The 24,513-nt window shown below is 47.1% G+C and overlaps 1 protein-coding gene across 1 annotated transcript; it reads left to right on the top strand.

Annotated features, from left to right (window-relative positions):
- Positions 1-7,568: 7,568 nt before the first annotated feature.
- On the top strand, positions 7,569-14,341 carry LOC123609158 (retinoic acid early transcript 1E-like; the record flags this gene model as incomplete). The annotated part of the gene is made up of 5 exons (XM_045500004.1): positions 7,569-7,680; positions 8,265-8,527; positions 8,710-8,983; positions 9,790-9,918; positions 13,716-14,341. Coding segments are annotated over 5 exons (858 nt in total), but the record flags the coding sequence as incomplete, so codon positions are not given.
- Between the last annotated feature and the right edge of the window lie 10,172 nt (positions 14,342-24,513).

Genomic DNA, 24,513 nt, shown 5'->3' with positions numbered 1-24,513 from the left:
TCTCTCTATTTCTCAAAAATAAATAAATAAATAAATAATTTACGGAAGGAGGAGGAGGAGGAGTAGGAGGAGGGGAAGGGGAAGGAGAAGGATGGTTCCTGGCATCCCAGAGACTATAATTCTGATAATTCCCTTCTTCCCTGTCTCAGTCTGATGGAACACAGACTGGCTGGCTTATACACAACAGAATTTTTTCCCCCACAGTTCTGGAGTCTAGGAAGTCCAAGATTAAGGCTTGGGCAGGTGTCTGGTGAGGGCCTGCCACCTGGCTCATTGACAGCTGTCTTCTTACTGTGCCCTCACACTGTAGAAGGATCGGGGGAACTCGAGGTTTTTTTTTATAAGGGCACCGGTCCCATTCGTGGCCTGTCTTCTCAAAGGCCCCACCTTCCAATACCATCACACTGGGGGTTGGGATTTCAGCATGTCAATTTGGGGGGGACACAAGCATTGAGTCTGTGGCACTCCCCTCCCAGCTGTCATCTGTGCTTTTCTCGCACAGACTCGTAAGGTCTTTCCTGCGACTTCACTGTCACCTCTCAGCCCAGGCCTGGTGTGAGGTGAGGGGCTCCAGCAGAGGGCAGTGAGTGACGGTGACACATTCCCCTCATTGTGACAGTGACAGCAACAGGTTCGAACCCTTGGCTCTCCTAGAGGAGAAGTAAATGCCACCAAAGTGTGGTCAGGACAGAGCCAAACTCTAGGGAAGATGTGAAGCAAGGACTCAGGACAATCCTGATCCTGACGGACATTCAGCTGGAGAAAGGGTGGGCCCAGGGGAAAGAGTGGTGGGAACCAGGCCCCGAAGACCATGGGGGTGAAGAGGAGAATGGGTCTTGGGGGAGGGAGGCCGGTGGCTTTGGCCGCTCTCAGTAAAAACCAGAAAGGTCCAACTCCAGGGACCCAGGAAACCCAATTGGCAATAAGAACAGGACTTGAGCAGCAGCTTGGGACGTGCACGGAGAGAAGCACATAGGTGTTCAGGGCACAGGAAGCATAAGGCCATGTTGGGCAGTAAGGACTCCCCTGAGTGATCTCTGTAGATGTTGGAGAGAAGGTCCTCCCGCCTTCCAAGTCAAGATGCTTTGTAAACTTGATGCAGATGTGATGAGGTTTTGGGGGGATGGGAATGGAGCGTAGAGCCCATGGCCAAGAAAGAATTCTCAGAGACCATCTTTGGTGCACAAAGGTGATTTTACTAAAGCATGGGGGACAGGACCCGAGGGCAGGAAGAGCTGCACTGGGTTATGAAGTGACTCTCTCTCTCCTTCTCTCTCCCCTTCATGGGATTCTCTCTCTCTCTGCCCCTCACTCACTTGTGCTCACTTGCTCCCTCAATCTCTCTCCTTCTCAGAAAAAGAAAAAAAAAAAAAAGTAAGGGCCTCCTATAGCAGAGTAACCTTGACCTGGGCAGGCTCACCTCTAAGTCCTGATGAAGCCTTACTGTCTTGGGGCAGTGGGAAAGGGCTGGCACCTCTAACAAGGTTCAGGCTTATTTCTATTTTAAAGCTGGACTCTGAGGTGAAATGTGAACATGCTTGGCAAGTTATGGTTTAAGTCAGACCAGGCTGCTGCCTTAAGGCTCACCTGGTGAGTACTGGGGTGGCAGCAGGAACCCAGGGAATGGACATACCTAGATATGGGCAGGGGCAGCATCATGGCGGGTCCAGATGATCACTTTTCACAGGGTAGGGGAGGCCATGCACAGAGCTGCAGGCACAGGGGTCTGGTGGAAGGCGCCTGAGGATGCACCTGCCTCAGCCAAGCAGGCTGGGGTTTAGGCTGCAGTCCCCGCAGCAAAGGGGATTGGGGAGCAGGGAGGAAGGCAGAAGACCAGTTTTAGAAACCACGTCTCAACAGTGAGGATTTAAAGGGGGCTGGGCGTCCACGGACACTTGGGGTTGAACTCAGCCAGCTTCTTTCTGGCTGCCTGAACCTGCTGTTCAAGGGCTACATGTCTGGACAGGGACGGGACAGGGTTCAACTGGTGAAAGTCAGTGTCCAAGCTGAGCTGAGGGGAGGTGGGAGGTAGGTGAGGCCCAGGGAGGGGTGTGTGAGAGATAAGGAGTAAAAAATGGTGGAGCCGGCCACAATGGTGGCAGCCAACCATGTCTCATAGTCTTCCTGGCAGAGGAAAGGTCAATGGAGGGTTCACACTCATCGTGGAGCCCTACATAGGGCTTGATCCCGTAACCCTGAGATCATGACCTGAGCAGAAATCAAAAGTCTGATGCTCATTTGATGGAGCCACCCAAGAACCCCTCATAATCCGTATTTTAAATCAATTTCTTAGATAAAGACAGAAGACACGATTGTCCTCTAAGGTGCTACAAAGCCAAAAGGGATACAAAGTATGTTAGATGAGCCACCTGGGTGGCTCAGGAGGTTAAGCATCTGACTCTTGATTTTGGCTCAGGTCATGATCAAGAGTTCGAGCCCCTAATTGGGTTCCACGCCGGCAGTACAGAACCTTCTTGGGATTCCCTTTCTTCCCCTCACTCATGTGCATGCTCTCGCTCTCGCTCTCTCAAAATGAATAAACTTTTTTTAAAAAGGTATATTGGATGACAGAATCGAACTCTAAAACTTCATGATACGATGGACCAATGGACTAAAAGAAAATAGTGCTGGCCAACAGTTATAGAGTCTATACCATGCCTTTGCCATTGTTCCAGGTGCTTCAAATGCTTTGCTTCCCTTAACCCTCACAAGCATGGGAAGTAAGGTAATTAATCATTTCTATATGATGGATGCACGATCTGGGGTGAGGGCTCAGAAGACCCTTCTGCACACCTCCAGATCTCTTACCCTGTAGCTCTCTCCTCTCTGGTACTCCGCCCTGTGGATTCTAGCCACCTGGCCCCTTTAAATTCTCAATGCCACTTTCTCTGCTCGGAGAGATTTCCAGGCTCCCTTTGGGTTCCCCTCCCAGCCCTGCAGTCTGGAATCCCTCTCCGGGCAGGAAGCCAACACAGTCAGAAGGATCACTTCCTTAGTGTCCCTTGTCCTGGGTCCTGCACTGCCTGTTATCTGCTGTCCAAAGCACCTTGTTTCTTTTTTTTTTTATTTATTTTTTTGTATTTTTCATCTAAGTTGAGGGATAAATCATATTCCTTTATTACAGCTGTCGCAGAATCAGAGCTTGTTTTTTTAAAATGAAAAATGCTCTATGACTCATTATAAAATCTTTTTAATTATAAAAATTTCAACCGATACGAAGTCTTATAAAGTACAGAAGTGAGTACTCCCCTCCGCTATTCTCATCTCACACCACAGAAACCACCAGTGTTAACAGTAAACACATTAAGTCATTTCCACTTTTCTCCAAAGGACCCTCTTGTGAAATTAGAGTGTTAGGGAACCAGGCTGCGTCACTGACAGAAGAACCAAGCAGCACTCGGGGATCTTGGAGGATCAGAGGTTTATTTACATCGTTGGACTCCAGGGAGACGGTCTCTCCAAAGATCTGAGTCCTGAGCATAAACATAGCGGACAATTTACAGTCTGTTTCTTCCACATTAGTTGGCAATTTGGCACACGTGGTAAGCGGGGCAGGAAGAAGAACCCGGAAGGAGAGTCTTCGGGCGAGGACTGGAGATGCCCCCTCTGTCGGCCATCATATAACATCATTTTTCCCTATCAAGGTCGGGGTTTGGTTTTTTTCCCCATCAGTAGAGGGGGAATCTTTGGCAGTGCTGGGAGGATTGGAAATGAATGTTCCTGAGAAACGCTGTCCCTGCCACCTCTCCCTCATTATCTCTCCCATGCAACATGTGGGCTGGATGTCATTCTATATTGACTTCCCTTTCACTGTCCCAAAGGCAGGAGTAAGAGTCACGTGTCCATCTTAAAATCTCGGTGACGGCCACATAAAATCATGTACATGAAAGTGGCAAACTTTGAAATCATTACAATTGGTACTTACTATTATATTATCATACGTGTTTATGTTTCATATTAATAATAATAATTACTATTATAGAAGATTTGATGATACCTTTAGGGTCCATTTTTATCACAAGTGAAAGGTTCTCTTTACCATAAGCCTACTCACACTCTCTGAGGTCTAAGGCAAAAGGAATCCTTATGTTGTCAAATGTATCTTTAAGTGGCTTCTGTTGGGTGGGATCAAGATCCCATATGTGGGAGAACCTGCAGCCCAAAGTGAGCCACTCCCTTTAGGGCTCAGAAGCCAGTTTTTCAACTTCAAAGTTGCGCACAAACACACCCCTAAAAACTTTATGATTTATAAAAACTTTATAATTGCTCTTGTTCATGGAATGGCAAAAAATTAGGCTGATACTTCTTTTCTTTTCCATTATTATCTTCTAATTGTATCTCCTACTCTGCTCTGGATCTGAAAGCAATGGGTTCCTTAGGGTCAGCTCCGGAAATAAAAAACAAAACAAGATAGCAGAGACTGCTATTTTTTGTGTCCAGTTATTTATTCCTGACTTCCTAAAAAAAATACATACAGTTAACAAAGTTCGAGCATCCAATCAAAAAAAAATCTGGGTAGGGGCCTCTGGGTCACTCAGTCCATTGAGTGTCTGATTCTTGATTTCAGGTCAGGTCATGATCCCAGGATCATGCTCAGCATGAAGCCTGCTTATGATTCTCTCTCTCTCAGGGTGCTTGGGTGGCTCAGTTGGTTAAGCATCCCACTTTGGCTCAGGTCATGATCTTGCAGTTTGTGGGTTCAAGCCCCACATCAGGCTCTGCATTGACAACTCAGAACCTGGAGCCTACTTCAGATTCTGTCTCCCTCTCTCTCTGCCCCTCCCTTGCTTGTGTTTTCTCTCTCAAAAATAAATCAATGAACTTAAAAAAAAATTTTTTTTTAATGTTAAAAAAAATAAGAATAGAGAAGAGGAAGAATAGTTTGTGACAAAGCTGGGTGTGGGTGTCAACTTCTAGTCTCCTCTCCAGTGATAATGAGTCAACCCTCTCTGGTTGCCAAAAGGTTGTTGACAATTGAGTCCCTTTTGGCAGATAAAGGGAGTTCAAAGACAACCGCTCCCTGCGTTGGCTGTTTTTCAAGAGCCTTCAGCTTAAGATAATATATCAAAGCAGTTAACCATTTGTTTTCTTTCCTTTCCTTTGTTCTTGGGGAGCCAGGGGTGCCTGAGGAACTTCACACACATCCCATCTGGGGTGGGGAGAGTGTGCTAGCTTGTACTTTGCCCTCAGCCTGACTTATGCTCCTTCATCATCTGGTAAGAGGCTGGTATCCAGAATATATAAAGAACACTTACATGGAATAATATGGAGGAAATAACCCAGTTTAAAAATGAGGCAGGGGCACCTGGGTGGCTCAGTCAGTTAAGCATCCGACTTCAGCTCGGGTCATGATCTCGTGGTTCATGAGTTCGAGCTCCATGTTGGGCTCTGCGGTGACAGTTCGTAGCCTGAATCCTGCTTCAGATTCTGTGTCTCCTTCTCTCTCTGCCCCTCCCCTGCTTGTGCTCTGTTTCTCTCTCTCTCTCAAAAATAAATAAACATTAAAAAAAATTTTTTTTTAAGTGAGAGACGGAGACAGAAGAGAGAGAGCACAGCGGCATGCCCTTGGGGGGCTGAATTTCTTTTATTGACAGTTGTTAACCAGGGGTGGAATATTTATTACTTAGTTTGGGGATACAGAGTTTCCTTCTCTTTCTTCATTTCTGGTCAAGTGTTTGTTTTCATGGCACCTGCCATCTTGGGCCTGGCTGGTTTGATCCTGCTTCTGTGGAGTGCTGTCAGGCAGGCCTCTGACATTCCTGACAGCTGGCCATGACTTTCTTATTAGGGGCCTCCACGTGTCTGGTTAAAAACCTACTGCCTACTCCAACATGTTTGATCTAGTTAAAGGAAGGCCAGTGGTACAGACCCACTTAACCAAGCATCGGGGAAGGCCCAGAGTCTGATTCACAAGACAATACCAAATGGGTCTGACTTGCCTTTTAAATAACCGGCAGAATGCCAGGCACACAGTGGGAATTTACATATGAGGTGGACAGATGGTGTTATGGACTGAATGCGTCCCTCCAAAACTCATGAAACGCCCAGAGTCTAAGAGACCCCCAAAAACGAACCACCAGAGTCCAGAGTCAAAGCTAAGCAGCAAGGGTCATTTATTGCAGGTTCGAACCTGGACCTCTGCGCCCCCGTTGCCGGTGACGCCAAGAGGCCTTGAGAGAGGTTTTTACACCCCTTTTATAGACAGGTACAAACAAGTCATGGGAAAATCTGGAATTTTCCACAGTTACAGAGCTGCGATTGGTTGGTGTTTAAAGTTGGACACTTAACAGTATTCGATTGGTTCCTGCCTTTAGGTCAGACCACAACCGGGGGTATGGGTATCACAGTGATTGATCAGGAATACACGGATGTGCCAAACAACAATGATTGATCAGGAGTACACGGATGTGCCAAGTAACAATGGTTGATCAAGAATATACGGATGTGCCAGGCAATAATGGCAATAATGATTGATCGGGAATACATGGGCGCGCCAAGCAATTGTACAGAAGCGGAACAAGCTGGTTAAGCTTGGTTAGGTTTCAGTTTCCCGTAACTTAAGCTTTTAAGTTTCAATTTTCTCAGGCCTCTCACTCATATGTTGAAATCCTCAACATGAAGATATTAGATGATGAGTCATTCGGGAGTAATTAGGAAATGAGGGTGAGGTCTCTGTAGGCTATTAAAAAACAAGGGCTTGTTATCGCCTGCTTCTCTCTGCATGGTGAAGACACAAGGAGAAAACTGCTGTCCACAAGCCGGGAAAAGGATCCTCACTAGACACAGGACCTGTCGGTGTTTCGATCTTGGACTCTCCAGCGTCCAGAACGGTGAGATATAAAGGTTAGTTTTCTAAGTCGCCTGGCACATGCTGGTCTGTTAGAGCAGCCCAAGCTGGCCAAGCTGTTGGATGGAGAGGTAGACCGGTTGTAAAAGTGAGGGGAATGGGCTTCAAAGCATTTAGTTGTGAGGGGAACTTTCGAGTGATGTGGGAAATTTCAAAGTGACACCAAAGCTTTGTTTTTAGACTGCTTTTCACAACTCAAAACTCAGAGCCCCAAGACTTTTTCTGATGAGAAACTGCTTGGCTTGGCTCGGCTCCACAAGTCTTGGCTCCCACAGGATCGCTGGACTCGAATGTAAAAACCGTCTTTGATGATAGACCAGGTGCTAGGTGTCTCCAGCTCGTTCGATGAACCCGTGTGTACTTGGTGAGAGTGAAAGTCAATCAGTGATGAGGGAAGAGCTGGAGTAGATAAGGATGGGGTGGGAGAAGGGAGACGAGAGAGGGGAGAAAATGTGGGAAGAAGGAGGAGGAGATGGAAGACAGAAAGAGGCAGTTGGTGGGCGGAGAGGGGAAAGGAGCTCACGCACCTGCCACCGATCCCACTCACACCAGAGGGATTTTGAGGAAAGTGGAGAGGGATTTTCCAAGTGAACTTTGTTTTGGACCATCCTCTCTCTCTCTCTTGTTTTTTAATGGTTAGCTCTATTTTGAATACGTACAGAACTCTCCCGCGGTACACCTTACTTCTGCCGGATTTCAGCAGGGCCACCGGGTGTGATGACTTTGGAAAGTGGCCCACGGCTACTTCTTGCTGATTACCCTCCAAGGCGTGCACATCAGCAATGTCGCTGGCATACCACGCTGCACATTTACTTTTGTCAATGCTGCCGCCGGTACGAACCCAAAGACACTGGACCGTGAGTGTCCTGGGATCTGGGAACCTGGCTGGGGAGATGAGAGCAGGGAGGAAGGAGAGGGTCTTCCCCAGGTTTTAGGCAAGTGGGTGCCCGTCCCTGTGTGCTTAAGGACGGGGACCCCGGCCCGAGGCTTCTGCCTGTACTGTGCTCCCAATTCCCAGCTCTCCCTCTCCTGCTGAGTCCCACCTCCTCTTCCAGGAAGCCTCTGCCGGTTACTCGGGAACCATCCTGAATTAGCCATGTGTCCTGTGGTGTCTTTTCGGTTCCAAGTCCTGTCTGTTCGGCTAGATTTCAAGTCCCAGGAGGGCAGACACTGCCTTGTACTTTTATTACCTGAGACCTTGGCAGAAGTCACTAAAAATACTTGCCAGACATATCCTCCGGGTGACAGCCTGTGTGTCCGAGGGGTCTATGGCATCCAGACACTTTGCTAAAGCTCAGGCGGCAAGAGGTGGGGACTAAGGATGCAGAAGGTTGAGGAGCTGGAGTGGAGACCCCTCCCTCTGCAGAAGGACCTTCTGAGTGAGCGTCGGGGCCTCGGCTCCCTTTTTCTCTCACAGATACTCACTCTCTCTGCCTTGACCTCACCGTCAAATCTCAGTCTGGACCCGGACACCCTTGGTATGAAGTGCAGGCCTCAGTGGACAAAAAGCCTGTCTTTCAGTATGACAGTGACAGCAGCAAGATGAAACCTTTGGGTCTCCTGGGGGCGAAAGTAAATGCCACCGAAGCATGGACAGAATTGACCCAGATGCTGGGAGAGGTGGGGCAAGAGCTCAGGATGATTGTGTCTGACATCAAACTGGAGAACAGTGTGACCAGGTGAGTAGGAGAAGGGGGTAGGGAGGTGGAGATAGTCAGCAAGAGAGGGAGGAGCCAGCACAGGCAGGGAAGGGGCTCTGGGACAAGAACTGAACGTTGGTCCCGCCTAAGAGACACGGTGGACCTACTGGGAGGCGACGGCGCTAAAGGAGTCCAAGCCAATGACTTTGGGCGTGAATTGCAGGTCCCCCCACCCTGCACATCCAGCCGTCTTGTCAGTGTGAAGCAGAACGAGGCACCGCTGCGTCCTGGCACTTCAACATCAACGGGCAGCCAGCCCTCCTCTTTGACGCGATGAACATGACCTGGACAGTCACGAGTCCTGGAGCCAGAGGCGTCAAGGAGGAGTGGGAGAACAAGGGACTGGCAGACTATTTCAGGAGGATCTCAATGGGAGACTGCCGTCACTGGCTTAGGGAATTCTTAGAACACTGGGAGAAAATGCTAGAGCCCCCAGGTAACTGAGCAGGGGGAGGAGGATGCAGTACATCTCTTTAAAGGTCTAATGCCTTCCCTGTGTGGATAGAGCATGTGTGTGCAATTAAAGATGGGAAGGATCCATCAACTGGCCTCTTGGTGGACTGGAGAGTCAGTGACTGCCACAGGACCTCCACCATCCCCTGTTCCCTGCCACCTCCCTCTGCACAGGGGCCCCCTTCCCACTAACCAATGATCCGGTCACCCCGGACTGCTAGGTGGGCCCCCAAATCTACGTGCATCCCTGGGCTTGAGCCTTCTCTTCTCCCTCTGTCTTACCTGTTCTTGACCCAGAGCAAAGGTCACTTCTAATGAAGCCTTCACCAACCCTCCCCCCCCCCACAGAACTAAGCACCCCTGATGCCATCACCTCAAATAGATCTGTCCACAGAGAACATGTCAAACGGTCTGATAACCAGATGGACATCAGCTGCCTCCCTCAGTAGAAATATGCGCTCCGTGAGGACAGGGCACAACTCCCTGTTCATCTTTAGACCCCACCACCTGATAGACTGGCTGCCACATAATGAATCAACACATTTGGGGGTGACAAGGTGCTCAGGAAGGTATTTTCTTTTTTACTGAAATGCAATTCGTATATACTGTATATTATTGTACAGATGTACCATATAATGATTCAACAATTCTATACATTACTCCGTGCTCGTCGGAATAAGCGGACCCTTAATCCCCTTTGTCTATTTCACCCATCCCCGCCCCACCTGGCAAGCACCAGGAAGGTGTTTTTTCAGGTTTGACAGGGCTTTCGCTTTTTGTTTGTTTTAGTACCACCAAAAAAGGTCCCAGATGCTGACCAGTCTTTACCCATGTCATCAATTGCGTGCATCATCCTAGGAGTGATTGTCATCAGCTCAGTTATCATTGTCATCTGCTGCAGCATCTCAAGAAAATTGGGTAAGTGTATCGCAGGCTGGCCTCTGGCTGTGGGGGAGGATGCAGTCCGGTAAGGACTTGGGACAGGTGACCCACGGGTCTCACCCCAGCCCCTGTCCACTGATCTGTCTCTACACAGAAATGATGCACTTTCTCAGTGTGGAACACACACCCCCCACACTAGGGCAGGGGTCACCCTGACGTTGGGATGGTGGAGGCTGGGATAAGCAGCAGAGTAGTGCAGTGAGGGGAGGGGCACCAAGTATCTACTCCTGAGGTGGGGCAGGGGCTAAGATCCACATCTGGGGTGGGCGTTGCCTTATTGCAATCTAGCCCATGGTTCCCCCAGACCTTTGATGGAAAATAAAAAAACTTTGCTGTCTGAGGATAGCACCATGTACTCAACAATTTTTGTAATGTTCTGATAGCTGTTCCATTATCAGATGTTTCTTCTCTGGATCATGAGAGAGCAGCGATGTTAGACCAACCCTTGGTGGCAAAAAAAAAAATACATTAATGGCAATCTGGCTGCCAATCTAATACATGATCTTCTAACCCTTCCTTTGCATTCTTTCCATCAGACTTCCTTCTGTGTCAGGTGGAATGGAGTGGGTGCCTGCATTTTTATTTTTATTTTTTATTTAGTTGAGAGGAAAATGAGCTAGGAATATATGTATTTTGGTTTAACTCGTGTTTGGTTAACTTTGTATTCACACTCACTTCTGTGTATAGATAAGTTCTTGCTCTGCAGAAGCCACAGTCATAACACAAAGGTAGAGGACCATACGGCAAAGTGACATGTGAATTAACTTATCTGTTTACATATTAATATCTCCTATGGCGCCTGGCTTAGTTCCAAGGATAAATGATAGTGTGATGTATTTAGAAATAAAAAAAAATTATATAGAAATTGATAAGGAAGGGTGCCTGGTGGCTCAGTCAGTTGAACATCTGACTTCAGCTCAGGTCATGATCTCATGATTCATGGGTTCAAGCCCCATGTCAGGCTTTGCACTGACAGAGCAGAGCCTGATTCAGGTTCGCTGCCTCCCTCTCTCTGCCCCTCCCCCACGCATTCTCTCTCTCTCTCTCTCTCTCTCTCTCTGAAAAATAACTAAACCTTAAAAAGAAAAGAAATCGGTAAGGAATAAACTGCTACACAAAACATGGATGATTCCTATGGATAGGAAGTTAAGAAGAAACTGTCAGACGCAGAAGAATACATATTCTAGAACTCTACATAAATTTCAAAACAGACAAAACTGATATTTGGTAATAGAAGTCAGAATAGTGGACACTGATTAGGAAATGGTCTATAACTTGACCTGACAGGTGATTATGCAGGTGCATTTCACTTTTAAACGTACATCAAGGCAGGGGCGCCTGGGTGGCCCAGTCAGTTGTGTCTGACTTTGGCTCAGGTCATGATCTCGAGGTTCGTGAGTTTGAGCCCCGTGTCAGGCTTTGTGCTGACAGCTCTGAGCCTGGAACCTGCTTCAGATTCTGTGTCTCCCCTTCTCTCTGCCCCTCCCCTGCTCATGCTCTGTCTCTCTCTTTCTCTCAAAAATAAATAAACATTAAAAAAATGTTTAAAAAGGGGGGGGGCGCCTGGGTGGCTCAGTCGGTTGAGCATCCGACTTCGGCTCAGGTCATGATCTCACGGCTTGTGAGTTCGAGCCCCGCGTCGGGCTCTGTGCTGACAGCTCAAGTCCTGGAGCCTGCTTCGGATTCTGTGTCTCCCTCGCTCTCTGCCCCTAACCCACTTGCAGTCTGTCTCTGTCTCTCTCAAAAATAAGTAAACATTAAAAAAATTTTTTTAATTAAAAAAAGTACATCAAGCTGACCCTAAAGATTTATATACTTTATTGTATAGGAATATTACATTTCAACAAATAAAGTTTTTTTTTTTTAATTTTAAGTAGATGTTCCAGTTTTCATTAATGTCTTGACAAACTGGTAGTTCTCTAGTCAGTAATATCTTCAATTGCGAATTAAATTATAAATACATTGGACTTTTTTTTTTTTTAATTTTTTTTTTCAACGTTTATTTATTTTTTTTGGGACAGAGAGAGACGGAGCATGAACGGGGGAGGGGCAGAGAGAGAAGGAGACACAGAATCGGAAACAGGCTCCAGGCTCTGAGCCATCAGCCCAGAGCCTGACTCGGGGCTCGAACTCACAGACCGCGAGATCGTGACCTGGCTGAAGTCGGACGCTTCAGTCGCCACCCAGGCACCCCACACTGGACTTTTTTTGATGAGAATCATATATATATATGGTAAGAGACATAGAGACAGAGAAAACTATTATTACATGCCAGACAGCACCAGACTCCACTAACTAGTCCTGTCCCACCATCTCCCTGGCCTTAAGAACTCATTTCTTTCTCCTATTGCCGTTATCATCTGTATAACTTCCTCTCCAGGCTGACCCAGAGAGACTTCACACCTTGAGGTACAGCAGTTTAGAAAAGTTGGCATCTTGGGGTTAAAGTCACAGTTCCTGGGGTTCTCTGTGAACTCCAAAATCAAGATTCTGATGATCAAAATAACCCACTCCATATAGGATTCAGTGAGGAGCTCTGTTACTAATGTGGGAAATGATTCAACTCTTTTAGTTGTTCAACAGAATAGCAAGGTTCAGCCTGCTCTGTTTTAAGTCTGGGCCCTGAAGTGAAAACTAAGCTGACCGAATAATAGTGTCCCAACGTGCTTGGCACATATCAGTAGTCAGACAGGGGCCACTGTCCAGAAAGGGCCCCTGTTGTGAGTTGTAGGACAGCAGCAGGAGCCCAGGGTTTGTGTATAACAAGACTTGGAACAGGGGTGGCAGCACGGTGGGTCCAGATGATCTGTTTTCACAGGGTAGGGGCCTGCACAGAGCTGCAGGCACCGGGGTCTGGCTTTAACCCCTGGTGGAAGGTGCCTGAGAAGGGCACACCTGCCTCAACCAAGCAGACTGGGGTTTAGGCTTCAGTCCCTGCAGCAAAGGGGATTGGTGAGCAGGGAGGAAGGCAGAAGACCAATTTTAGAAACTAGGTCTCGGGGCACCTGGGTGGCTCAGTCGGTTAAGCGGCTGACTTCGGCTTGGGTCATGATCTCACGGTTTGTGGGTTCAAGCCCCACGTCGGGCTCTGTGCTGACAGCTGAGAGCCCGGAGGCTGCTTCTGATTCTGTGTCTCCCTCTCTCTCTGCCCCTCCCCCACTCACACTCTCTCTCTGTCTCTCAAAAATAAATAAAGATAAAGTTAAAAAAAATTTAAAAAAGAAAAGGAACTAGGTCTCAACAGTGAGGATTTAAAGGAGGCTGGGCCTCCATGGACACTTGGGATTGAACTCAGCCAGCTTCCTTCTGGCCGCCTGAGCCTGCCGTTCAAGGGCTACATGTCTGGACAGGGACGGGGCAGGGTTCAACCGGTGAATGTCAGTGTCCAAGCTGAGCTGAGGGGAGGTGGGAGGTAGGTGAGGCTCAGGGAGGGGTGTGTGAGTGATAAGGAGTAAAAAATGTATCTTCCCACGCTTCCTCCACCTTTGCGAAGAGCCTCCCCCGCTGTGTCTCAGAGGGCTTCCCATCAGAGCGAGCATCAGCACTTGAGAAATCAGAGAGCTCTGTGTGCCCATGACACATTCCTACTTTGTTGTCTTTGGCATTTCTTGACATTGCTTGTGCTGATGTGACAGAGGAGAGAGGTGATTGGTCAAAACCAAATGAGGAAAAGAGCTGACAGGAAGTGTCTTAAATTAGGAAACACTAGGCAGGGGGTAGACCCAAGATAATCTGACCCAGAATCTAACATAAACACTTCTTTTCCTCTGAAGCCCAGAGAAGCCCAAAGAAGCCCAAAGAAGCCCTTTACCAGGAAGCAAGGCTCAGCTCTCCAGCGCTCCTTAGCGTCTGACCACGGCTGCCTCGCTGTTCTTTCGTTTTCACTCTGGCAGCAAACAGAGAACATGAAGAGATTCAGGGGAGCCTGGGTGGCTCTGTTGATTGGGCATTCGACTCTTGATTTCGGCTCAGATCATGATCTCAAGGTTTGTGAGATCGAGGCCCATGTGTAGGTTTGCGCTGACAGTAGGAAGTCCTAACGTTTCTTCATGCTCATCAACCATTTCAAGAATTTGTGGATTTCAGGATAAAAAGTCTTCCTAATGCCCCTTCCCAGGTAAAGCCTCTTTTTGCTCATGGTCCATCCTAAACATGGGCACAGCTGCCTATTCCCGCTGAAGGATGTATTCAAGAATGTTCATGATAGCTTGACTCATAAGAGCCCCCGGAATGTGAAACAACAAATGCCCATCAGGAAATGAATGGATGAGTGAGTTATAGTACTGTGCAACTGGATATCTACTGTATTTAAAAAGAAAAAAACTGGGGCGCCTGGGTGGCTCAGTCGGTTGAGTGGCCGACTTCGGCTCAGGTCATGATCTCACGGTCCATGAGTTCGAGCCCCGCGTAGGGCTCTATGCTGACCGCTCAGAGCCTGGAGCCTGTTTCAGATTCTGTGTCTCCCTCTCTCTCTGCCCCTCCCCCGTTCATGCTCTGTCTCTCTCTGTCTCAAAAATAAATAAACGTTAAAAAAAATTTTTGTTTTAAAGAAAAAAAAAATTACTGTGACACGTAACTCCTGGATGAAGCTGACAGGACTATGTATGAAGTTCAAGAGCGAACAAAACTAGTTCATGGTAGCACAAGTTAGAATAGTGGTTGCCTCACCTAAATACCCACGGATACATGAATGGATAGGAAAAATGTGGTATAGACAAGCCGGAGGTGGGCGGTGGGCCAGAGCAGCAGCTGCGGCCGCTGCTGCAGGCCCCGGAGAGGGTCGCCCCCGTGTGGACGGGCGTGCGACGCTCACAGGCTGAGCACACGCCCACGGCCCCTGCGTCCTCACCCCGCACCGGGACAACCCGCACCTGCACAATGCTGTGGACGGGTCCGCTGCCTTCCTGGACATTCGGGCCCGGCCCTATGACCCAGACGATGGCCCGGACTGCCACTATCACCGGTTCTGGAGCCCTTCTGGGACAAGGAGGCCCCAGCTGGGCCTGTGACCCGCCCGAGAAATGTGTGTCCTAGAGACCCCACAAGCCAATGACTTCTGGTGCGACGGGGAGCCCTGGCCAGGTCCCGAAGTCTCCCCTTGAAGCCGCCGGCGCCCGGTTGCCGTGGGCCACAGATGTGCCCTGTTCACATCCGGACCTGGCTGCCTGAACACATTGGAAGGGCTCTCTCCCTAGCCCCAGGCCTGGGCAGTATATCTACTGGAACTGGCTGTAGGGCGAGCCATGGGAAGGGCGGGCGGGCTACTACAGTGCAGACACAGGCTGGTTAAGGGGTGGGGAAGGCAGGTAGGCTAGTTTGTTGCCGAATTGTTTTTAGTTCAAGTCATCGGTGAAAGCTAGGTTTAAAAAGATGAACTATTTAAAGTGAGCAGCGTTGCATCCACACGACTCCTGAAACAGAATGCTACGGGCACCAGTGACAGTCACAGTAAAATTCACTGCCATGAGAGGCAAGGCCGACCGATAGGGACCGACACTCTTGACCAGAGTGCAGTCCCGAACAGCCAGGGTACAGAGTTTTTATAGCTGACCACATCATCTTATCATTACCTGGGAGCAGAGCAAAGGAATAGCTCCCAGATGGGGGTGGAAACAGTTCAGACATGCCCTTGCCCCAATCCAATCAAACACTAAGCCAGTTGATTTTCCTTGAACTTCGGATCCCTTGATTGATAGGATAAGGCTGTTATCTCTCTTAACCCACAGTGTTAAAACAAAGCTGTTATTTCTTAAGGCTACTGGTTAGCCCTACACTACAGTTTAACCCTTACAGAGGGGCAGAGAGAGAGGGAGACACAGAATCCCAAGCAGGTTCCAGGCTCGAAGCTGTCAGCACAGAGCCCGATGCGGGGCTCCAACCCATGAACCTCGAGCCCACGAACTGCGGGATGGTGACCTGAGCCAGTCAGACACTTAACCAAGCAGACTCACCTTTAATGCAAAACTATATTATCCTCAAATGACTTTTTTTTTTTTTTTTTTTGGTCTTAGTGTGTTTGAAGAGACAGTAGGTTAAATCTGTGCTTTCTAACCAGAAGATTCAAGGAGCTGAATTGGTATGTTTCCAAACAACTGAATGTAAAACGTTTCTAGCCAGCTATTGAATTCCATGCCCCTATTTACTTCCAGTATTTTCCTGCAAAAACAGAGAAAAATGTTGACTGTTTCAAATTCTCGGGAACTCTAATGTTCCAGAAGGCTGTGAGATCATAATCTGAGCCAAAGTCGGCCGCCTAACCTACTGAGCCACCCAGACACCCCTCACAAGACTTTTAATAAGAACAAAACTAAAGAAATGAACACATTAAAATCTGCCCAGCTGTTGTCTAAGCCCTCTTGATTCACTTGCCCAAATGGCAGAGTTCTAAGGTCTGTGACAAAGGGATACTTGCTATTGGTGGAAAGTGTTGACCCTGTGGAGAGACAGATTGTATCTTTGCCTCTTTATGTGCACTGGGCTACTGTGGCCCAGAGTGAAGCAATATTTGTTTCCAAATTTTTTTTAAGAATAAGAAAACAAGGGGCCCCTAAGTGGCTCAGTCGGTTAAGCATCCGACTTCGGCTCAGGTCATGATCTCACGGCTTATGGGTTTGAGCCCCGCTTCAGGCTCTGTGCTGACAGCTCAGAGCCTGGAGCCTGCTTCGGATTCTGTGTCTCCCTCTCTCTCTGCCCCTCTCCCACCCTCTCTCTCTCTCTCTCTCTCAAAAATAAATAAACATTTAAAAAAATTTAAAAAGAAGAAAACAAATTCTTGATTTTTTTTTTTTTTTTTTTTTTTTTTTTACAAAAAAGATGCTTATTCAATGTGAAATGCCACTTTGTTGTAAAACCTGAAACAGACATAATGCCGGGTGTTTCCTCCACGGTTGCTAACGTTGTTTTGTGGTAGCTTCACATTATGGTGTAGTTTAACATGCCTTGGGAGCAGTTTGAACAGCTCATAATGCCACATGAATTCAGTTTAAAACTAAATCCTAGATATGCAAATGATGATTTTCTTAGAACAATGTTCACAAAACGGATTTTTTAGTAGCACAGTAATGAATGTGGTTATCAGTCACATACCTACCTGTTCTGAATTATAAAAAGTTGATGAACTTATAAAATTATGGATAGTGATGTATATGCTACAATACAATCCAGAATGCATTAAACCTCACAAAAACCCATTCTGGCAATAGAGCAGAAATAAAAGAGGAATGATTTTCCAAACTTTATGATGAAAAGTTTAAAAAAAATTTTTTTTCAACGTTTATTTATTTTTGGGACAGAGAGAGACAGAGCATGAACGGGGGAGGGGCAGAGAGGGAGGGAGACCAGAACCGGAAACAGGCTCCAGGCTCTGAGCCATCAGCCCAGAGCCTGACGCAGGGCTCGAACTCACGGACCGCGAGATCGTGACCTAGCTGAAGTCGGACACTTAACCAACTGCGCCACCCAGGCGCCCCGGTGAAAAGTTTTAAAGTCCTCAGGTACAAACAAGCCAAATGAAAAAAAAAAAAAAAAAAAAAAAAGCCTAAAGTGCTTTTCTTTTTCTTTTTTTTTTTTTTTAATTTTTTTAACCTTTATTTATTTTTGAGACAGAGAGAGACAGAGCATGAGCAGGGGAGGGGCAGAGAGAGGGAGACACAGAATCTGAAACAGGCTCCAGGCTCTGAGCTGTCAGCACAGAGCCCGATGCGGGGCTCGAACTCACGGACTGAGAGATCACGACCTGAGCCGAAGTCTGACGCTTAACTGACTGAACCACCCAGGCGCCCCAAGCCTAAAGTGCTTTTCAAAAGAAAAACTGAAATTGTTGCAGGCCAAAATAGCAATATGGTATCTCTCTAATTTAGTTCAGTAGAGACAGTGAAACCTTTAGTTCGCTCATAAATTCTGAGTGTATTAATGGTGAGAACAGAACTTGTTTTAGCCACTAAGGAGGGAATATTCTTGCTACAGGGACAAAATGTCGTGCGGCAAAACCTGGCACCTCTGTGCATAAAGTGTTTGTCATGACTGACTTCATGTGCTGTTGTCGCGTTTCTACGTATTCCTGCAACATAGACTGTAGTTGAGTAACGACTGTGGGGCAAATACAATCCCCTACGTCACTGGGATTGAGCACAGAACCCTTTTCTTGGAACTTCATTACAGCAAGCTTCGCAAATGACCACCCATGACATACCAAACTTAAAGGCACTAAGGCCTCCAAAGATGATTACAAGTAACAGCCTGAGAATTCTTGGTCAATGGGACAAAATGGTGGAGCTGACAGACAAATGAGTATGTGGAAAAGGAAGGGGGAGGGAGTGACCAACGGAGGGGCTTCCCTGGAAGTTTCTCTCTGGGAGCCAGAGACAAATAGGCAATTCCCACACACTGTCCTTTCCCGTCACAGCCCCCAGAGCCCTTCCGCATCCCACCATTCCTTGCCACCAACCTTGCTGAAGTACTCACCCACTTCAGCACCAGTGTGGGAAGTAAGATAATGTACTTGTTTGTATAGTATAGATGAGCAATCTGGGTGTTCAAAAGAGTAGGTGGCTTGCCCCAAGGTCACACAGCCGGTAAGAGTTGGCACTAGAATTGCTGTAGGTGCCCTTAAGGCTGTACTTTATTTAGCAGGCTGAGTTGTATGACATTGTGGCAGTTTTTAAATATTTGAAATACTGTCACTTGGGAGAAGGTAGAGATTGCTCTGAGAGACCCCAGAAAATGAACTAGGACAAGTACTTGGAAGCTAGAAACAGGTGATAACTGAATATAAGGGAAAACATTCTAATGAATATAGTAAGAGTTGGCCAAAGTGGGAAGAGCTTTGATGTGTGAAGTAGGATATTCCCCAACCACTACAACATGGGGATAATAATGGTATATGCTACATAAGGTTATTGGAAGTCAATGAGTCTGTGTTTGGGCAGAACTCTGAGCAGTTCCTGGCAATCCTAACACAACGTCTTTATAAATGTTTCTTAATTTTTTTATTTAAAAATTTTTTAATGTTTATTTTTGAGACAGAGAGAGACAGAGCGTGAGTGGGGGAGGGGTAGAGAGAGGGGGAGCCACAGAATCCAAAGCAGGCTCCAGGCTCCAAGCTGTCAGCACAGACCCCGATGTGGGGCTCGAAACCACGAACTGCAAGATCATGACCTGAGTCGAAGTCAGGCACTTAACCGACTGAGCCACCCAGACGCCCCTAAATGTTTCTTAAATTTAAAATAAAAATCCACGGGCTCCTGGGTGGTTCAGTTGGTTAAGTGTCTGACTCTTGATCTCAGGGTCATGAGTTCAAGCCCTGTGTTGGGCAGGGTGTGTAGCCTACCTAAAAAAAAAAAAAAAAAAACAACAATAGAAATGTCTGGGCCAATGCTGGGCATTGCCTTAAACAATGTAGAAGACAACTTTTGAGGATTTTCACCAGCTCCCTACCACTCTCTTTCTACCACTCCATCCTCCGTGTAGGAGGGAAAGCAGTGCCCGAAGCTATATTTGTACCTCATAATCTCAGCACCTCAGTAACTGCACCTGGGGAGGGAGACACAGGACCAAATTGGACTCAACAGAATCTCTCTCCTGGAACTGACCAGGTATCATGGGTGCAGACCACTTGGCCCTGGACGGGAGAGGCAGCCAATGGGAGACCAATTGCTTGGTCACAGACTCTGGGTCTGGTGTTCTTTCTTGCCTAGCAAAAAAGCAGGATGCAGGATTAAAATGCGAGAGATGGCTGATGTCCAGGAAAAGACAAGAGCCCTGATTAAGGGTCCTTGCTCGGTTTTTATTAGGATCAGAAGGCTTACAAATATGGTAAACAATGAAACTGTGAACATTAACTCATGGATGTGAGGGAATGGGGGTCTTGAAGATATGCGGGGTTACAGGTTGGGGTTAATACAAAACAAAATCCTGGTGGCCAGCCAGGAGGAAGGTTGTTTACAGCAGACTTGAGGCACCACCGCTGTTTACCTAAACTGGCCTAGGGGACAAGAGAGAGCAAGCTACCTCGGGGTCAACAGGGCACCTTTCTTTTGTTAACTAGCTCTGCTCTGGGCAGACTTTGCCCTGCAGCCATTTATAGCCCTGTTTACCTGTTTACCTAATTTGGTCCTTCCTTCCTGTGAAAGCAGCTTTCTGCTATAGTACTAACTTGGGGGGTGTTTCCACCCTGAATACAAAGTAATCTTGTTTACCTCATATACCTTTGTTCTACTTTGGGGCCTTTGCCCTGCCCTGTCTATGCCTATTTACCTAATCTTGTTTACCCAGACTTGGGTGGGAGCGTCCTGTAGCTTTCTATTTCTTTACGCCTTGTGAACCCATCTGTGCAGGCTCAGGGAATTCCGAAGCTTATTCCCCACATTTGGGATTAAGCGGAGAGCTGTCTGTCTTTGGGTCCTGGCCCTCCTTCAGGCCACTGCCTTCCTTCAGGCCCAGTGGCCGCTGGTGCCCTGCCTGTCTCACATGCGTAAGCGCGGTGGAAGCCAATTTGAAGTGGGTTTCTGTTTGCAATCCACAGAAATTGAATCAGGACAAGCATGGCCCACTTGGCTGTAAAGAATAAAAGTCTAGGCAAAGAACCCGAGTGCAAGGCCAAGCAGGCACTCAGGGAAGCCTTCTGGGGCTTCAAAGCTGCCAGGAAGCTCCTGTCTTCATTCGGTCCCTCTCTCAGAGCTCCTGTGCACTGTTCCCTGTTTGCCACCCCCCCTCCCGCCCCCACTGCTCCATTTGTCCTCCTCTGCTGATCAGCTTCTCTGCTTCATCGTCCCCTTACACGGAGCCCTGGAGCCTGCCCGGCTGTCCAGCTATGTTTTTCTCACCCATTGCATCTGTGTCTCAATTCTGTATTTTATGTTCCTGGGACAGAGTATCTAATTAGCTCAGCTTGGGCTGGGTGCTCATTATTGGTTCCCTGAGTGGACGGGGTGGGGCCATCTGGAAGCTGGGGCTGCCCCTTCCAGGGGTGTGGGCACATTAGACTCCGTGAAAGTGGTGTGGACAAGGAGGAATCATAGTATAATGACCAGGTTGTAGGAAATTCAGGCTTCGGGCATTTGCACACCTTCTAATACTGTGGGTATTCATTTCTGTGGGTCCTACTTTTTGTACCTGTAAAATTAAGAAGTGGAACTGGAAATAATAACTAGCATTTAGCAAGCATCTCCCAAGTGGCGGACTGTAGTCTAAGCACTTTGCATGCACTAAACTTATTTAATGCCTGTAAAGCATTTATGATGGTCACTAGGCTGGCAATCTTGTTCCAACATTCAATAAATGGACCTACAATGTGCAGATCCCAATTTGCTGGACTTTACCCTTAATGATCTTTTTAAAAAAAAAAAATTGTTTTTAGTGTCTGTTTTTTTGAGAGAGAGAGAGAAACAGAGTGTGAGCAGGAGAGGGGCAGCGAGAGAGACACAGAATCCGAAGCAGTCTTCCAGGCTCTGAGCTATCAGCACAGCGGGGCTCAAACTCATGAACCGTGAAATCATGACCTGAGCCCAGTCGGCTGCTTAACCCACTGAGCCACCCAGGCGCCTTTCCCTTAATGATCTTATAAAGCAGGAATGCATCTCCATCTTTTCAGCCCAAAGTCCCAACATATTTGTCTTTACATACAAATTCTTCTGTCCATCGGTAAGGTTTTGATGTTTGGGCTTTGCAAACAAAGATATTTTGTTTCCAATAGAAATGAAAGGAGAAAAACTGCAACTTGGAGAGAAATGACTTATTGCCTGTCTCACAGATCATAATCAGCCCCAATCTCCCTCCTAATATACCATGCAATGAAACCTGCTTTTCACAGTTTTATTAAAGTATAATTGAAGACAATAAGCTGGACCTACTTCCAGTAGACACTCTGATGAGCGTTGACACATGTAGGGACCAGTGGGACCATCACCGCAATCAAAATGTGAACGTATCTTACACCTAGTGTAAGTGTACTTGCACTTTTTTTCTAGCCCTTCTCTCCCACTGCACCCTGGTATTACAGGTTTCTCCACTCTGGCTGTCCAGAACATCACTATTCCCAGGCCAATGCAGCTTGGAAATTCTTCTGCCTGCTTCTTTCCAGTGGTTCTTTCTCTGACCTTGGATAGTTTCCTTACAAGCATGCGCAAGACCGGCACTCAGGTGGAGGCTCGGGGGAACCTTCTGCACGCCTCCAGATCTCTTTCCCTATAGCTCTCTCCCCTCTGGTACTCCGCCCTGTGGATTCTAGCCACCTGGCCCTTTTAAATTCTCAATGCCACTTTCTCTGCTCAGAGAGACTGCCAGGCTCCCTTTGGGTTCCCCTCCCAGCCCTGCAGTTTGGAATCCCTCTCCGGGCAGGAAGCCAAGGCAGTCAGAAAGATCACTTCCTTAGTGTCCCTTGTCCAGGGTCCTGCACTGCCTGTTATCCGGTGTCCAAAGCACATTCTTTTTTTTTTTTTTTTTTTAAGTTTATTTATTTATTTGGGGGGAGGTGAGGCAGAGAGAGGGAGAGAGAGAATCTCAAGCAGGCTCCATGCTGTCAGTGCAGAGCCCGACGCAGGGCTCGAGCTCTCGAGCCATGAGATCATGACCTGAGCCTAAATCAGGAGCCCATCACTTAACCAACTGAGCCACCCAGATGCCCCTGCACGTTGTTTCCTTTTAATTTTTTTCTGGATTTTTCATCTAAGTTTGGAGGTTAAACCCAACCCCTTTACTCTAATATGGCTGCAGCAGAAGTCAGAGCCTGTTTTGTTTTTTTAATGAAAAATATTTTATGACAACCTCATTACAAAAATTTCAACTGATACGAAGTCTTGTAAAGTAAAAAAGTGAGTATTTCCCTCCACTATTCCCATCTCACACCACAGAAATAACCAGTGTTAACGGTAAACACATTAAGTCATTTCTACTTTTCTCAAAAGGACCCTCTTGTAAGGTTATAAAGGGGGAAGCTTTGGTAGTGCTGGAAGGATTAGAGATGAATGCTCCTGAGAAATGCTGTCCCTGCCACCTGTCCCTCATTGTCTCCCCCATGGAACACGTGAGCTGGGTCTCATTCTATACCCACTTCCCTTTCACTGCCCCAAAGGTAGGAGTGAGGGTCACGTGTCCATCTTAAAATCTCTGTGAAAGCCATATGAATTCATGTACACAAAAGTATTGGCATACTTTGAAATCATTACAATGGTTAGTTAATATTATATCCCACTATCATACATGTTTATGTTTCATAATTATTATTATTATTATGGAAGATTTGATGCTGCCTCCAGGGTCCATTCTTATCACAAGTAAAAGTTTCTCTTTATCATCAGCCTACTGGTGCTCTCTGAGGTCTAAGACAAAAGGAATGCTTATGTTGTCAAAGGTATCTTTAAGTGGCTTCAGTTGTGTGGGGTGACTATCTCATAGGTAGAAAAACCAGCCGCTCAGGGTGGTATAGTCCACACATAGCCTTTAGTGCTAAGAGGCCATTTTTTCAGCCTCAAAGTCACTCACATACACACCCTCATGAACTCTAAGAATTTCCCTTTTCATGGAATAGCAAGAAATACTGGGCTATGTTTTCTTTTTTCTTCTTTTGTATTTTTACCTCTTAGTTCTATCTCCTCTATTCTAGATCTGAAAGCAATAGGTCCCTAAATATAAGCTCTAAAATTTAAAATGTATATGTATATATCAGAAACTGCATTTTCCTATCCAGTTATTTTCTCTTTCCCTCCTAAAAAATCCAGACATTGAACAATGTACAAATTACAATGCTCGTGTATCCAGTCAAAAAAAACTTCTGGATGTGCCAAAAAGCAAGAAAATGTGATCCACAATCAGGAGAAAAAATGAATCAAGAGAAAGAGAGTCTGTCTGAGATAAATAAGTTGTAGAAGTTGCTGGCAGGCAGTTAAAGCTCTCAGATGTGGTCTCCAGTAGACTGGATTTTCGGTAAAGGGAAAGATTATCTGCGAAATTTCATTCAATAAAGATAAATAAATAAAGAAATAAATAAAGAAATAAATAAAACACAACTCCACTAGATCTCACATGATCTAAGCTGGAAGGCCTCTCTACACGCTGAATAGAGGTAACTCATCAGGTCCTCCTAATTGGCTGTGTCCAGATTTCCATAAGTTTCCCTTATGGAAAACATAAGGGAACGTGACTGCTTGATTTTTATATTTTTCAACAGCGTTGCCAGCCTTATGCTACCCAAGTGCATCTGGGGAACCTAATGTGTAAACAATCGGGGACGCTGGAGGTGAAGGACTGAAGACTGGTGGTTCCCTGGTTCAAGTCCCTTTTCGTAAGCAGACCCTGAGGTCCTAATGATTTGAGCTTCCCCTCTGAGCTGACACTCGAGCAGGTCTCGCTCGTTAATGAAGCCGGGTGGGTCTCAGATGCAAAGCCTGCCCAGGCTTGGAGGGCTGTGGTCGGCCTAAGAACTCTCAGGGCGGCACCCCCAGAAAGCTACCCTACAGGTCTCTTTCCCGCGCCCTGCCAGCTTGGGAGGAGCCTGCGGTAGGGTGTGGTGGGAGGGGTCAACGCGAGCAAGGGGCGGGGCGGGACCTCGGCGCCGGGGGGCGGGGGGCGGGGCTT

Source organism: Leopardus geoffroyi, chromosome B2 (genome assembly GCF_018350155.1).
Source record: "Leopardus geoffroyi isolate Oge1 chromosome B2, O.geoffroyi_Oge1_pat1.0, whole genome shotgun sequence".
Classification (NCBI taxonomy): Eukaryota; Metazoa; Chordata; class Mammalia; order Carnivora; family Felidae; genus Leopardus; species Leopardus geoffroyi.
Note: the sequence above shows the minus strand (reverse complement) of the source record. Positions and strands in the feature narration are given on the sequence as shown.